Source organism: Podospora pseudopauciseta, chromosome 6, assembly GCF_035222475.1.
Source record: "Podospora pseudopauciseta strain CBS 411.78 chromosome 6, whole genome shotgun sequence".
In the NCBI taxonomy this organism is placed as follows: Eukaryota; Fungi; Ascomycota; class Sordariomycetes; order Sordariales; family Podosporaceae; genus Podospora; species Podospora pseudopauciseta.
This window is the reverse complement of record NC_085895.1, coordinates 106275-117980: the sequence shown is the minus strand read 5'-3', so window position 1 is coordinate 117980 and position 11706 is coordinate 106275. Positions and strand designations below refer to the sequence as shown.

Below are 11706 nucleotides of genomic sequence, written 5' to 3'. Positions count from 1 at the left end.
AACATTCTGTTGGCGACAGATGTTATCCCAGATTGAGTCAATCCCACGTATTTATTTACGATAATTTTGCTATCTCGCCAGTTGAGAGATAATTTTGTCAGTAGGAGACAGACACGGATTATCAACCGATCAGAGAGTACATGCATGATTCGAACGATCACTTGTCGGTTCATAAGTGATCATGCTGACCACACATGCACTATTCACTGGACCCAGGGCATTTCACAATACCCATATAATCCTATTTAAACCTATATGTTGTTCCATGAGATCTCACCGCTCTTGCTACCAATAATACAGGGCTTGGAAGGCATGCGATCAACATCCAAAACTGTGTAAACAATTCCTGGCCATCACACAAGCCAAGGCGCAATCGCCTTATCTCTGCCATCGGTCAATGAATTCAAGCAAGGTTCCTACGGGCTAGTAGTTACCAAGACTGCTGTGCAGCTATAGCGCGACCGGATTGAGAAGAGAATAAGGTAATTCTGTTAGTATCATGCAATCCAGATCCGTTTTTCCTTGCCATCTTGACCATGACCAACTGGCTCCCAGGCACACCATAGACAAAATAGCTGGGACTGTAAAAGTAAACCAACGCATAGGTACCCATTATATTCTGGACCACGCCTTGAAAAATAGCTACCAGGCCTCAAAATATAGGTAGTCACTTGGCCTTAAAGAATAGTTGATTAGTCGAAAAACATACCCGTAGACAGAACGCTGATTCTTTACATGGAACGGTAGATATTGTAACACCAGTCATTCTGTCTAGAGCGTGTCGGGATACGTGTAGTGCCAGCATTGGAGATTTGCATCAACAAGAGAGTTCGCAGGCCAGCTAGCACTGTGTGTACTGCAACCCTTTCCCATTGCGTTTTCCTCCTTGTATGCATATGCAACAGGCATGTATGAATGGGTTAAATGGGCACACTGTGCAGAATGTAGACTAGTTCATGGAGCATTATGCATTATCATGTCCTCACGCTCCTGATGAGGAAACCCGAGGAGCCATCAAGAGTCATGGACTGCAGTAGCAGCCGTTGTTCCATGGCACCTTTTGCAAAGATGATGCTGCAAGGAACTCGACATTGGGCCAAGAAAAGAAAAAAAGGACCAGTGGCTGGGGTAGCATTCAACCAAGGACCGCGCGGCTTTCCACGTTTTTATCCGCGTGAGGTTCTAGGTTGTCTTCATGTACTCTGTACGGAGGATAATGTACCTACGTCAAGGTACCCAGGTATGTATGCAGTTAGCGGCAATGAGCACTGGACTCACACTTCACGAACGAGGGTTCTGGATACGACAGCAGGGGGCGGGCCGTCCGATGGTGTGATGTTCTCGTTCTGGACACCATGGAGAGGAGGAAGATTGACGATCGCCCCCAGTTCGACTTTGCTGTGGTGCTCCGCTGGTGGAGGGAACCTTAGGTTCGAGAGTGGGGGTTTGATTTAGATTGCCCTGAATTTGGGGGGTCAGGGGAAGCCGGAAGCCTTCCGTAGGGCCGAGCCGCATCTACGAACTCTACCTACCTACAGAGTACCTTAGTAATTTGAATATATTCATTCTCTTATTAGGGTGGAATTCTACCCATTTCCAACAAAGGGTCCGTTGACTAGGGAAGAGGAATTTTTACCTACACAAGGGCATCGAGCAACGTGTGGTTGTCGAGATTGGACCCCTGCTTCGCTTCGAAACGCGGATGGTTCTTCAGGGGCCCGTCTCCGCAGATATGGGGCAACAACGGTTAAGACATGCAAGTGATGCCCAGAGGGGCTAGGAAACGTGGAGCGGTGTACAAGGAAGAGATCATCATGCTGGTTGGTGTTAAACTATTGCCTTCGAGTCAACGAAATAAAACACCATCTGCGACATCATCAGCATGTGCCACAGTGTTAATACTCCGTAAGTAAACTTAGATGGCGCCATCTGATGGAGCCTGACAACAGGCCGGAAAATTGAACACTTCACGAATGGACAACTATCCCCATTCGGGGAATCCTCGGCGCGTACCCGAACTCTCGGGTCCAGAAAGCAACAAGAAGAATGTGGCCAAAACGAGGGGTTCGCTTGCAGGCTGCATACCATACGCCGCATCTTGATGATACCTCGTGGTGCTTTACCTTACTCTTTGGGTATGAATTGCTTGGAAATCCTCAGGCAGAGGAATGTGTGATTTATGAGCCTTGCAGATCTGGCCAGCGAGCTCCGGATGGTGCTCACATGGTGATAACAACCTATTGAGTGTCGATTACATACGATTTCGTCAGCGCATTGTGGATATGGGTCTGCTTTGGAAAAGTTCGTATCCCACTATGTCTGTCTGCGGGCTTTGCCATGTTTCCCGAAGTGGAGAACAGCCGCTGTTGACCTGGGGTCCTTGGAACAGGATGGGTCCGGCAAGGAGGAAACACTTCATCCGACAGACGAACAGTTGCGCCATTATTACTTTCCTACCCTTGTCCCGTTCCCTGGATCCTGCCTCTATCTTCCAGTGCCGCCAGTGTGACAGTGGGGCCGATTTGAAGTGCCTATTCCTTTTCAGTGAGACGATCCTCAGGACCTATTCTTGTCAGTGTGCTGGCTCCTGCTACACGCGGGGGTCGCGAGTCGGGAAATAGGACGATCAAGATAAATACGATGGCCGCTCCGTCCCATATAGCTCCTCTCGAGGGATACCTTGACTACCTATCCGACCGTCTGTTGCGTGCTCGTTACCAGATAGCATCTTCTCTCTTCACGTCACCTCATTTTACCTCTCAGCTGTCTTTCTTATCACTTGCTCCGGCGTAATGAAACCAGTAGACAAGTCAAGTCAGGATGTGGAGAGCCAAGCGACTGGCGTATCTCCCAGCTCACCTCTCCTTCCCAAATCTCAGCAACCACAAAACTCGCCCGTCCTCAACAGCACCCCCCTCTCTTGGATAAAAGGTGTACCCTTCCTCATCTGGCAGTTTACCGAGAACGACTTTCCAACATTTATTCTTCCCAACTCTGCGTTTGGTATCTTTGGTGCCCTCGCTGGGCCTCGTTTGTTCTCGGACGAAACAGGGCCCACCGTCTCTGAGGTCCTCTGGCGAGTACCTATCGTGATAATCTACAACTGGTATATGACCTTCATATTTGACCTCGCCAACCAGCGTGGCGCCGATTCGGTCGAGGAAGACAGGATCAACAAGCCCTGGCGGCCCATACCTAGTGGATATGCCACCATGGAACACGCAAGATTATTGTTGCTCAGCTCCATACCGTTGGCGATGGCAATGAACTGGTACCTTGGGGTGTTCTCCGAGGGATTGTGGATTCTCGTGTTGGTCTGGATGTACAATGACTTGAGAGGTGGCGACCACATGCTCAGAGACCCACTGATTGCGGCCGGCTCTTTGGGCTTCAACGGTGGAAGTTTAAGACTTGCTGGTGGTGTAGGAAGGACGGTAAACGACGAGGGCCATTTGTGGACAGCCATGATTGCAGCGGTCATCTTGACCACTGGATACATCCAGGACCTCAAGGATCAAGTCGGGGATAGACTGCGGGAGAGGAAGAGCGTGCCCATTCTGATCGGTGATGGGCTGTGCAGGGCTGTCATCGGTGCCTTCATCTTGTCCTGGTCATTCGCCTGTGCTTATTTCTGGAGGCTCAAGTTATGGGCATTTGTTGTTCCAGTCCTTCTTGGAGCCGGTATCGGGATGAACGGGCTGTTGAGGAGGAACAGGGAAGCGGACTACGCCACGTGGAGGACCTGGTGTTTCTGGCTCATTGTCTTGTTTATGCTACCAACACTGTCATGGTTTTGATTTTTTTTTTGCCCCATTGAGGCACTCCTGGCCGAACAGGGCTCATGAGTTGATGAAGTTGAGTTTGTTGCAAAGCTAGGTGGATACTGGAAAGATATAGTTTCTTAGTTACACAAAGGTAAATAGGTACCTAACCCATCACGCTATGTCTCAGACTCACTGTCGCAAGGTTCTGATTCCAGTATTCTTCCAGCTGTGATTCCCGCTTCAAGCATCGGTCATGTCCCGTGAGCTTTTGATCTTCTCGGTCGCGGAGACTTTTGGGATGACGTGATATGGCGTTTGCAAGCTTCAGGCCGTGCTGTTCCCAGGAACCTGGAATGATTTGAAGGTCGGCTCACCCGCTCCCAGTTCCTGGGCGCATCTGAAAATGACGGTGAACGGCTGCCAAGCCACGGGTGCGGCCCGAGGGGCAATAGCGGGCGAGACGCCGATCACGACAGACCATCCAGAACGGTGGAGCATATAGCAAATGGCTGAAATCCGAGTGACACAATGAACATGGACCATGGAAAGCCCTGTCCTTGCGATAGATATGATCCAAGCTGTGGCCCCTTGAGAAACGGTAGCGACATCACCTGCTGACACTGAGCTCTGCACGTGCGAGAGAGGTGGTATTATACCGAGGTCATAACCCAGATTGTAACAATTTCCAGGCTCGGCCCCAAAGGCTGCATTTCAAGGGACCAGCGATTGAGGAGGCACAATGAAAAAACGTGGGTGGTCTCACCTGCCCAAACTCTCATGGTTTTTCCCAGCAGTCCAATTGGGGGCGAGACACGTGCAACGTTGATGGCCGAATCAAAAGACGAACACACACCAAACCGTGCTCTTCGGGTTTCATGCGCTAGTGGCAAGCAGGAGTCAGCGAATTGTAATTGGCTGTAGCCAACTCGAAGCATTGAGACGGGCAATTTCATTTTCATCAGGTTGACGGTTTCCTCATGAAAGGGGCCGACCACAAAACAAGAATAAAAAGGATGGCTCGAAGCCAATGGTATAGTCTGTCAGTCCCAGCCAACTTACCCGGTGTCGAGACGTTCAAGATGCGCTCCCAGATCCTCCTTGCTCTCCTGCCAGCGCTCGGCACAGAGGCCATTCGCATCATCCATGCCAACGATGACGGCTGGGCAGAACTCTATACACGGTCCTTCCACGACGCTCTTGTTGCTGCCGGTCATGACACGGTGCTAGCGGCACCGGCAGAAAACAAATCTGGAACGGGTAAGTCTGTTTGTCAGCTCCTTGTCATGGGATGATGTTGACTAACATCACAGCATCGTCCGACGCGGAACCCAGTCCCCGCACCATAGCTTGCCAATACGACTCCTGCCCGGCAAACACCAACCAGCCCATTGGCCGCAATGAATCCTCGCCCCGTCTCAACTGGGTGAACTCGTTTCCTGTCACCTCGATGCGCTACGGCATCGACACCATCGCGCCTCCTTTCTGGCACGGCCAGGCTCCCGAGCTTGCTGTTTCAGGACCCAATGTCGGCAGCAACGTCTATGTCCAGGTGCATTTCTCCGGCACCGTTGGAGCAGCCGTCTTTGCTGCCAAGGAGAGAAGACTGCCTGCCATTGCTTTTTCTGGTCTGTCGAGTGGCACGCTTGCCTGGAACACGATCCCCGTTCCGACTCGCAGTCTGGTGTACGCGCAGGTGGCCAGCAAGCTCGTCGATGCCGTGGTCAGCAGTGGCAAGCCTTATTTGCCCGAGGATGTTTTCCTCAATGTCAACTTGCCCAAGGTCGAAGGAAAGTGCACTGATCCCCACAACTTCAAGTTTGTGCTCAGCCGGATCAATGTTGGCTTGTTCAGCGCCAAAGACGTGTATCATTGCGGGACGGATCGGTTGCCTTTGGAGGCCAGTGTGGCTCTTTCTGATGATTGCTTGGTGTCGGTGAGCGTGGGGGATGCCAATGACAAGACAACCGCGCCGAAGGAAAAGCAAGATATTGTGCTGAACAAGCTGAGGGGGCTTTTCACTTGCTTGCCATGAATTTAAACCAGCCAGGAAGTGAAGGTCTATAGTGTTTTTATGCCTTTTGTATTACATCCCCTGATAGAAAAGCCGAGCGAGATGTAGCCTCCGCTTTAAATCCAGAAATTCAAAACTTACCATTCAGGTCGCTATATGTGATTAACTTTCAAGGCCTTAGTTTTGTGGTGCAGTCTTCAATCTAGCTTCCTGTTCACGATGTGGTGTCAAGGGCTAATCCAACCCTAACCCCCGTTCTGAAACGCCACTTCATGATATGTAGTTCCCTATTCCCAATAAATCTTTCATGGCCTGTAAGTTCCGAGGTTGATTGACGCTCCAGAGTGCAGCGCAATGAGCCGGAGACAAGTCCGAAAATGGTCCGAAAATGGCATTGGCTGGATACAACAAAGACAGCACATCATGGGGCCGCATCGGTTAGCTCGGGAACATAGGGTTGGCCTTTGTGCATGTCGGAAACCTTGAATGCTATTCTCTTTGCTGCATTAGGCAAAGGTGCCCATTCCGCGTGTGGTGACCGCCGCGCAACCCCTCTTTTTTCACAACGCGTCTCAGACAGCACCCACGACATCGCATTGGCTATGGCTTCAGCAGTGCTCCCAAAATAATTAATGTTGGGACGCGCCGACATACCTATCCAAATCGCTTGTGAGTGGTTTGCAACAAATACCAGCCATAGCAGCATGACTTGGGCACCTTCGAAGCACTGGTCGACAGCACATTCTCACCATCCACGATCACTGCAGCATGGTTCATAGGCCTGCTGCAACAGAAAAGATGAGCCCATCCAACTCGCCGGGCAATCCTCCGGCTGCTACGAGTGGCTCCAAATCGAGGGCTGGAGCCAACGCGGAGCCACCACTTCGCCGGCTTCTCCCCACATCCCGCCCGCCAGCGCGCGCAGGGTCCGAGATTGAGATACCGCGTCGCAGGAGGACATACACCACGGCTGCTTGTGAAGCCTGCAGAGAGCGAAAAGCAAAGGTCTGTTTGGTCCTCTACCCATGTCACCCACCAAGAACTCCATCCCGTCTAACTAGGTGCCTTTGCGACAGTGCAATGCCGAACGTCCGTCTTGTGCCTATTGCGTGAATGCAGATATCCCGTGTGTGTACGACACATCGGCAAGAAATGAGACGCATTCTCAAGCTCTCAAGCGCAAGTTTGGTGAGCTTGAGGCGCGAGCCGCCGTCTATGTTGAGCTGTACGAGCTTCTTCAAGACAGATCCGACATTGAGTCTGCTGAAATTTTCAAGCGCATCCGGATGGGAGGTCCCCCGGAAAGTATTCTACGCCGCATCAAAGAAGGGGATTTACTTCTACAGCTGTCACTGAAACCCGAGATGCGCTTCCGATATGTTTCCCATACGTTAGCGAGTTGCCGGCTCACTTGTACCGCCCCGACAATCCCTACATCGAGTCTTGTATCTATGAGTGGTCTGCATTGCAACACAGTGGCTTTGAGATGTCACATGCACCAACAAACGCACAACCGACTCACCGAGAAGCTCGTCCTCACCTGAACCCAGACCAGAGAGCATATATCTTATGCCTTTCAATGCCGCCGAAATTATTGAGCCACTGCTTAACGACATTTTCCCCTCGAAGTGGACAGTGGTTTGCACAGATGACGTATTGATGCGAAGGCTTATCGCGGCCTGGCTGTCAGCAGAGTACCAATGGATATTGTCTTGCAGAAGGACTGTTTTCTCCAAGACATGGCGCATGGCCCCAGCCGCCGGGGCTGCTGCTCCTCTTTTCTGGTCAACGCGGTCCTGGCAAATGCTAGCGTAAGTGCTTTAATCCGAGTCATATACTTGCAACGAAATTAGCTCTGGTTGGACTTATGAATATCCCAGATGGCTTACCCTTCATTTCATAATCGATATCAGTATTGGAGTCCTCACAACCTTGCCTACCAGTTCATGGCTGAGGCCAAGAGACTGTGGGAACTAGAGAGCGACACTCCAAGATTAACCACGATTCAGGCTGCGATGTTGATGAACGTGAATACGAACATGAACGCCATGGACGAAATCGGGTTCAACTATACAAAGAGGTATGAAGATACAGCCTGGGGGCATACTGCATACTAATTTATAAAAGGGCAGTAGAGATGGCGACCCAAATTGGGTTGTTATCACCACCAAGAGACTCCTCCCTGGACGGCCCCGTGAACGGAAAGCAGAGAAGAAAGACATTGTCGAGGAACTTCACTGCTTGGGCATTGTTCAATCTCCAGGCGCTTCATGTTTATATTCTGTTTGAACCACCTCTCATCAACAAGCCCCCCGATGTTCCGCTCCCTGATCCTGCAACCAATCCGGAATGGTATGGCCAGATTTGTTTGAAGTATCCAGGAGACACCAAACTACACACAACACATTTTCCTTACCAGTTCCAGGCTCAGTGCCAAGTTCGCGTCATCATGAACGACATGTGGATAGAGCGGTTTGGCTCGTCCCGACAGAGTTCGCCTGAGGGAGGTACCACCATGCTTCCGTCAACCCAGCTGGAGCAAACCAACGAGTTCTACGCTCGACTTAAGGCGTGGTTTGATTCCTTGCCTGACCCTCTAACCCCCCCGAGGATTGTTTTTCCAAGCCAGATTCTCCTGCAGTATGTATTTGAGTCTTTTCACATCTTGCCGCAAGCCGGTGTCTGCTTTTATCTGACAATGGGTTTCATCCAGCTCAAACTACCAAAATATCCTTGCCAATCTTTACGAGTCTATCACACTGACGTCCTCTAATGTAGAGATGATAAACACCATCAAGCAAGCCGCTTCCTGCAACTTTGAAACTTAACTCCGCTTCCATTACCTACGCCACGGCTTTAGCTACGGAGACCAATTTCTTGTCCAGCCATTAAACACTCTTGGCTTTTGGTCCCTGAGCATGGTCCATGCCATTGTCTCCCAGAATCATGAGATACACGAACAGAACAATAGCGAGCTGAAAGCAACCCAATCCACGCTCCTGCTGGCAGCCAAAGGCCTCTATGAGCAATCGGCTTCATTTTATCTCGATCGCCTCACCCTTCAACTACTCCGCTCCAAGATGCGACCACAGGAAAGAAATTTGCTTGAGAGCGAGGTACTCTTTTACGACCGTGATTACGCGGGCCATCATCTTCCAGGCAATCAGCACGACAAAAGTATCAAAAGCGAAGAAAACAACAAAAAGAAAGACGGGCAGACCGGTTCTCAAACTGTTAGCGATCGGGCTGGCGATAACAAGGATCAAGGATCGGCAGAGAAAGAACCAATTCGGGAAGTAAGGAGCAAGTGGGTGGTCACGGTCAGGAGCGTGGACGATGATCCTGAGATCCACAGGCTGCAGAAACTGGTCATGAATAATTTGAAATTAGATGAGACTTTCGAGTGGTCTGATGAGGATGAGGGAGCGTTTCGTTGATCAGTGAATGGGCAACACCACACAGCTTTAAAGACAGGAAATTAGGGAAATAAACCATGGCTTTTCATACATATACTTACTTGACATCCTCCAAGACCTATTAGCCCCCTTTTCACACTTAACAATGATCTTTTAAGGTGGATTAAGTATCTTGAAAGGCGTACCTCTTATCTTCTAAGGTCGTTACCATTGCTGCATATTTGACACGAAGGAACGATGAAGCTTTCCTCCAATCAACTTGTCATCCTGTCGAGGACTTTAGACTTAAGACTAACCTCAAATCCGTGGACCATAGCCCCAAATCATACGACATGGGAAAAGGAGAACAGTTGGGAGACCAAAGTCAAGAGCCAATTGCGCATGATAGCTCTTCTGGGTATGTAAAACACAACCAATACTTCCTCGACTGTTTTAAAATGGGTATCATTATCTAATAATCCACTTGATGAAGAGCCGTTATGTCTCCTGGTGGCAGTCTTATAGTTTAACTCATGGTATTCGGGACCACCAACCTTTTATTCCCCGTGTCCATTTCCCTCGACGAACAAATGTTTCTTGAAACAGGGTTTGTTTTTATATTGGTGGCAAAGATGATGATTCGAAGTTTGGAAATGCAGTAGTGCTGGACTAGTGGTATCCTTGGCCTGTATCATTCACGCTCCTTTCCAAGACTTTTCCAACAAAGCTCAATGTAACTGTGCCGCTGTGTAGGTTCGTGCGGTAGGAGGTAGGGCCGCTGGAACGTCCTTCCGTCAGTGTAGCATTCTGGTTACCGATTGACACCCGATCATCATGGGCTTTGGTGAAACTTCCAGCGCCGGATAGGTATATCACGCCGATGCAAGAGACTCAAAACGGTGATGCCATACACTATTTTGGCACATTCCATAGCAATCAATGCCTTTCTGAGATAGAACTCGCTAGTCCCTGTGGCTGGATTCATGCACTTGACTTTTAACAAAAAGTGCCACAGTTCGGAGAATAATCCCCTTGCATGGATTAGAAACGAAACGGTCGTGCGGCCATTGGAACGGAGGAGGTCGGCCACTTGCTCAACAATCGCCAAATCATTACCTCGGCTGTGTGCGATGTTTGGACTTTGTCTTTTGACGGGATGATGCGCGCTGTCAATCACAGGCAATGATGCGCGGAATGCCTTGATAAGATCAGATGATTGGATTAGATGACAACTATATCCACGTCCGGCCCCACCATTGCGTACTTGACGCGCACAGGCCACAATCTGCACCTCCTGAGACTTGGCATTCGAAACCCTAACCCTAGATCTTCATATCAAAGTGACGACTCCATTTCTGAGCGCTACCATCATAGAACTTCACATTGTTACCTAAGCCCAATACCCTCATTAACATCTAAAGTCCTTTAAAAAATACGGTCGTCCCTTAATTTAAACTCCAAGCTCTACAATAAGAGAGAATAGATATCTAACTATACTAGATAATATTTAATATATTAACTATTCTATCCGCTAATAATCCGCCATCGCCTGTTAGCAAATACTGAAGTATCTAGGGAAGAGTTAGAGAGATTTAAACTAGTAATACAGAAATATTAAAAAGAAATTCTTTATTAATGGTACTATATACTAATATCGTTATTAAAATAGTATAAAAATAAAAATAATTTATATATATTTTCTATTTTCTATTTTAATATTTTTTATATTTTTTTACTTTATGATAATTAATCCTTTCTTCGTATTATTCCTTAACTTAAATATATTACTTAAATATTTAAAATTATTTTCGAAGAGCTACTTTATTTTCTTTACGGAATTTACTTTATAATTAATAATCGGGATTATCTCCTCGTGTCACAATCCTAGTGCAGGACGGTTATGGGGCTACGGGAATAGGAGCTAATTAGAAGAACGTATAAAGGAGCTAATTATGGTAAAAGATAAGTAATGAGTGTGATTAGGGTACTAAATAAACTAAGTAGAAATAATTAGTAGCTTTAGGAGACTAATTACGGCTTAGTATAAGAATTATATATATAGAGGAACTAGCTAATATAAATAGATAGTTCCGCAGTATATAATTTAAATTATATTTACGGTATTTAATAATTATATTAAAATATTTTATTATATACTATTTAGCTATACCGAACTAAGATTATTTAAAAGTACCTTTAACTAGTATCCCTTTTAAAGGTTTTAAATAAAAGTTCGTTATATATTATATATTTACTTTAACTCTATTATAGATAAATTAAAGGCGTCTTTTTACTACTATAGCCGAACTTAAAAACATTTAGATAAAAGGCGTCCTGCCTAGCCTAAGCGCCGAGGGACCTTTAACTAAATTTATACCCTTTACCGTAAAGTAGGTCTTTAAGCGCCTTAAGGAACTCGAGGACAAGGTTTAGTTATAACGAACCTCTATCCAGAACCTCTAAAAGGGATATTAATTAAAGGCACTTCTAAATAATCCTGGTTCGGTACAGCTAAATCGTATATAATAATAGTTTA

General features: G+C 47.7%; 5 protein-coding genes across 5 annotated transcripts; all 5 read left to right on the top strand.

Moving 5' to 3' along the window:
- Positions 1-2792: 2792 nt before the first annotated feature.
- QC763_611310 (uncharacterized protein) lies at positions 2793-3797 on the top strand (the record flags this gene model as incomplete). The annotated part of the gene is made up of 1 exon (XM_062914953.1): positions 2793-3797. The coding sequence occupies one exon, from the start codon at positions 2793-2795 to the stop codon at positions 3795-3797; it is 1005 nt and encodes a 334-aa protein (XP_062762377.1).
- A 541-nt stretch (positions 3798-4338) lies between these two features.
- On the top strand, positions 4339-5926 carry QC763_611300 (uncharacterized protein). The gene is made up of 2 exons (XM_062914952.1): positions 4339-5021; positions 5075-5926. Exons 1-2 carry the CDS (start codon positions 4742-4744, stop codon positions 5794-5796), a joined length of 1002 nt encoding a protein of 333 aa, XP_062762376.1. The 5' UTR covers positions 4339-4741; the 3' UTR covers positions 5797-5926.
- A 305-nt stretch (positions 5927-6231) lies between these two features.
- On the top strand, positions 6232-7319 carry QC763_0087940 (uncharacterized protein; the record flags this gene model as incomplete). Its single annotated transcript, XM_062906223.1, has 2 exons — positions 6232-6780; positions 6852-7319. Exons 1-2 carry the CDS (start codon positions 6544-6546, stop codon positions 7317-7319), a joined length of 705 nt encoding a protein of 234 aa, XP_062762375.1. The 5' UTR covers positions 6232-6543.
- A 156-nt stretch (positions 7320-7475) lies between these two features.
- On the top strand, positions 7476-7892 carry QC763_0087930 (uncharacterized protein; the record flags this gene model as incomplete). The annotated part of the gene is made up of 2 exons (XM_062906222.1): positions 7476-7586; positions 7689-7892. 2 exons carry the CDS (start codon positions 7476-7478, stop codon positions 7890-7892), a joined length of 315 nt encoding a protein of 104 aa, XP_062762374.1.
- Positions 7893-7912: 20 nt separating this feature from the next.
- On the top strand, positions 7913-9212 carry QC763_0087920 (uncharacterized protein; the record flags this gene model as incomplete). The annotated part of the gene is made up of 2 exons (XM_062906221.1): positions 7913-8415; positions 8636-9212. 2 exons carry the CDS (start codon positions 7913-7915, stop codon positions 9210-9212), a joined length of 1080 nt encoding a protein of 359 aa, XP_062762373.1.
- Between the last annotated feature and the right edge of the window lie 2494 nt (positions 9213-11706).

Bases quoted from the DNA above. Each gene is read 5' to 3' on its own strand.
- QC763_611300 (XM_062914952.1), top strand. From the start codon at position 4,742: ATGAAAGGGGCCGACCACAAAACAAGAATAAAAAGGATGGCTCGAAGC. The intron at 5,022-5,074 runs GTAAGTCTGTTT...CTAACATCACAG, and splicing joins AGAAAACAAATCTGGAACGG to CATCGTCCGACGCGGAACCC.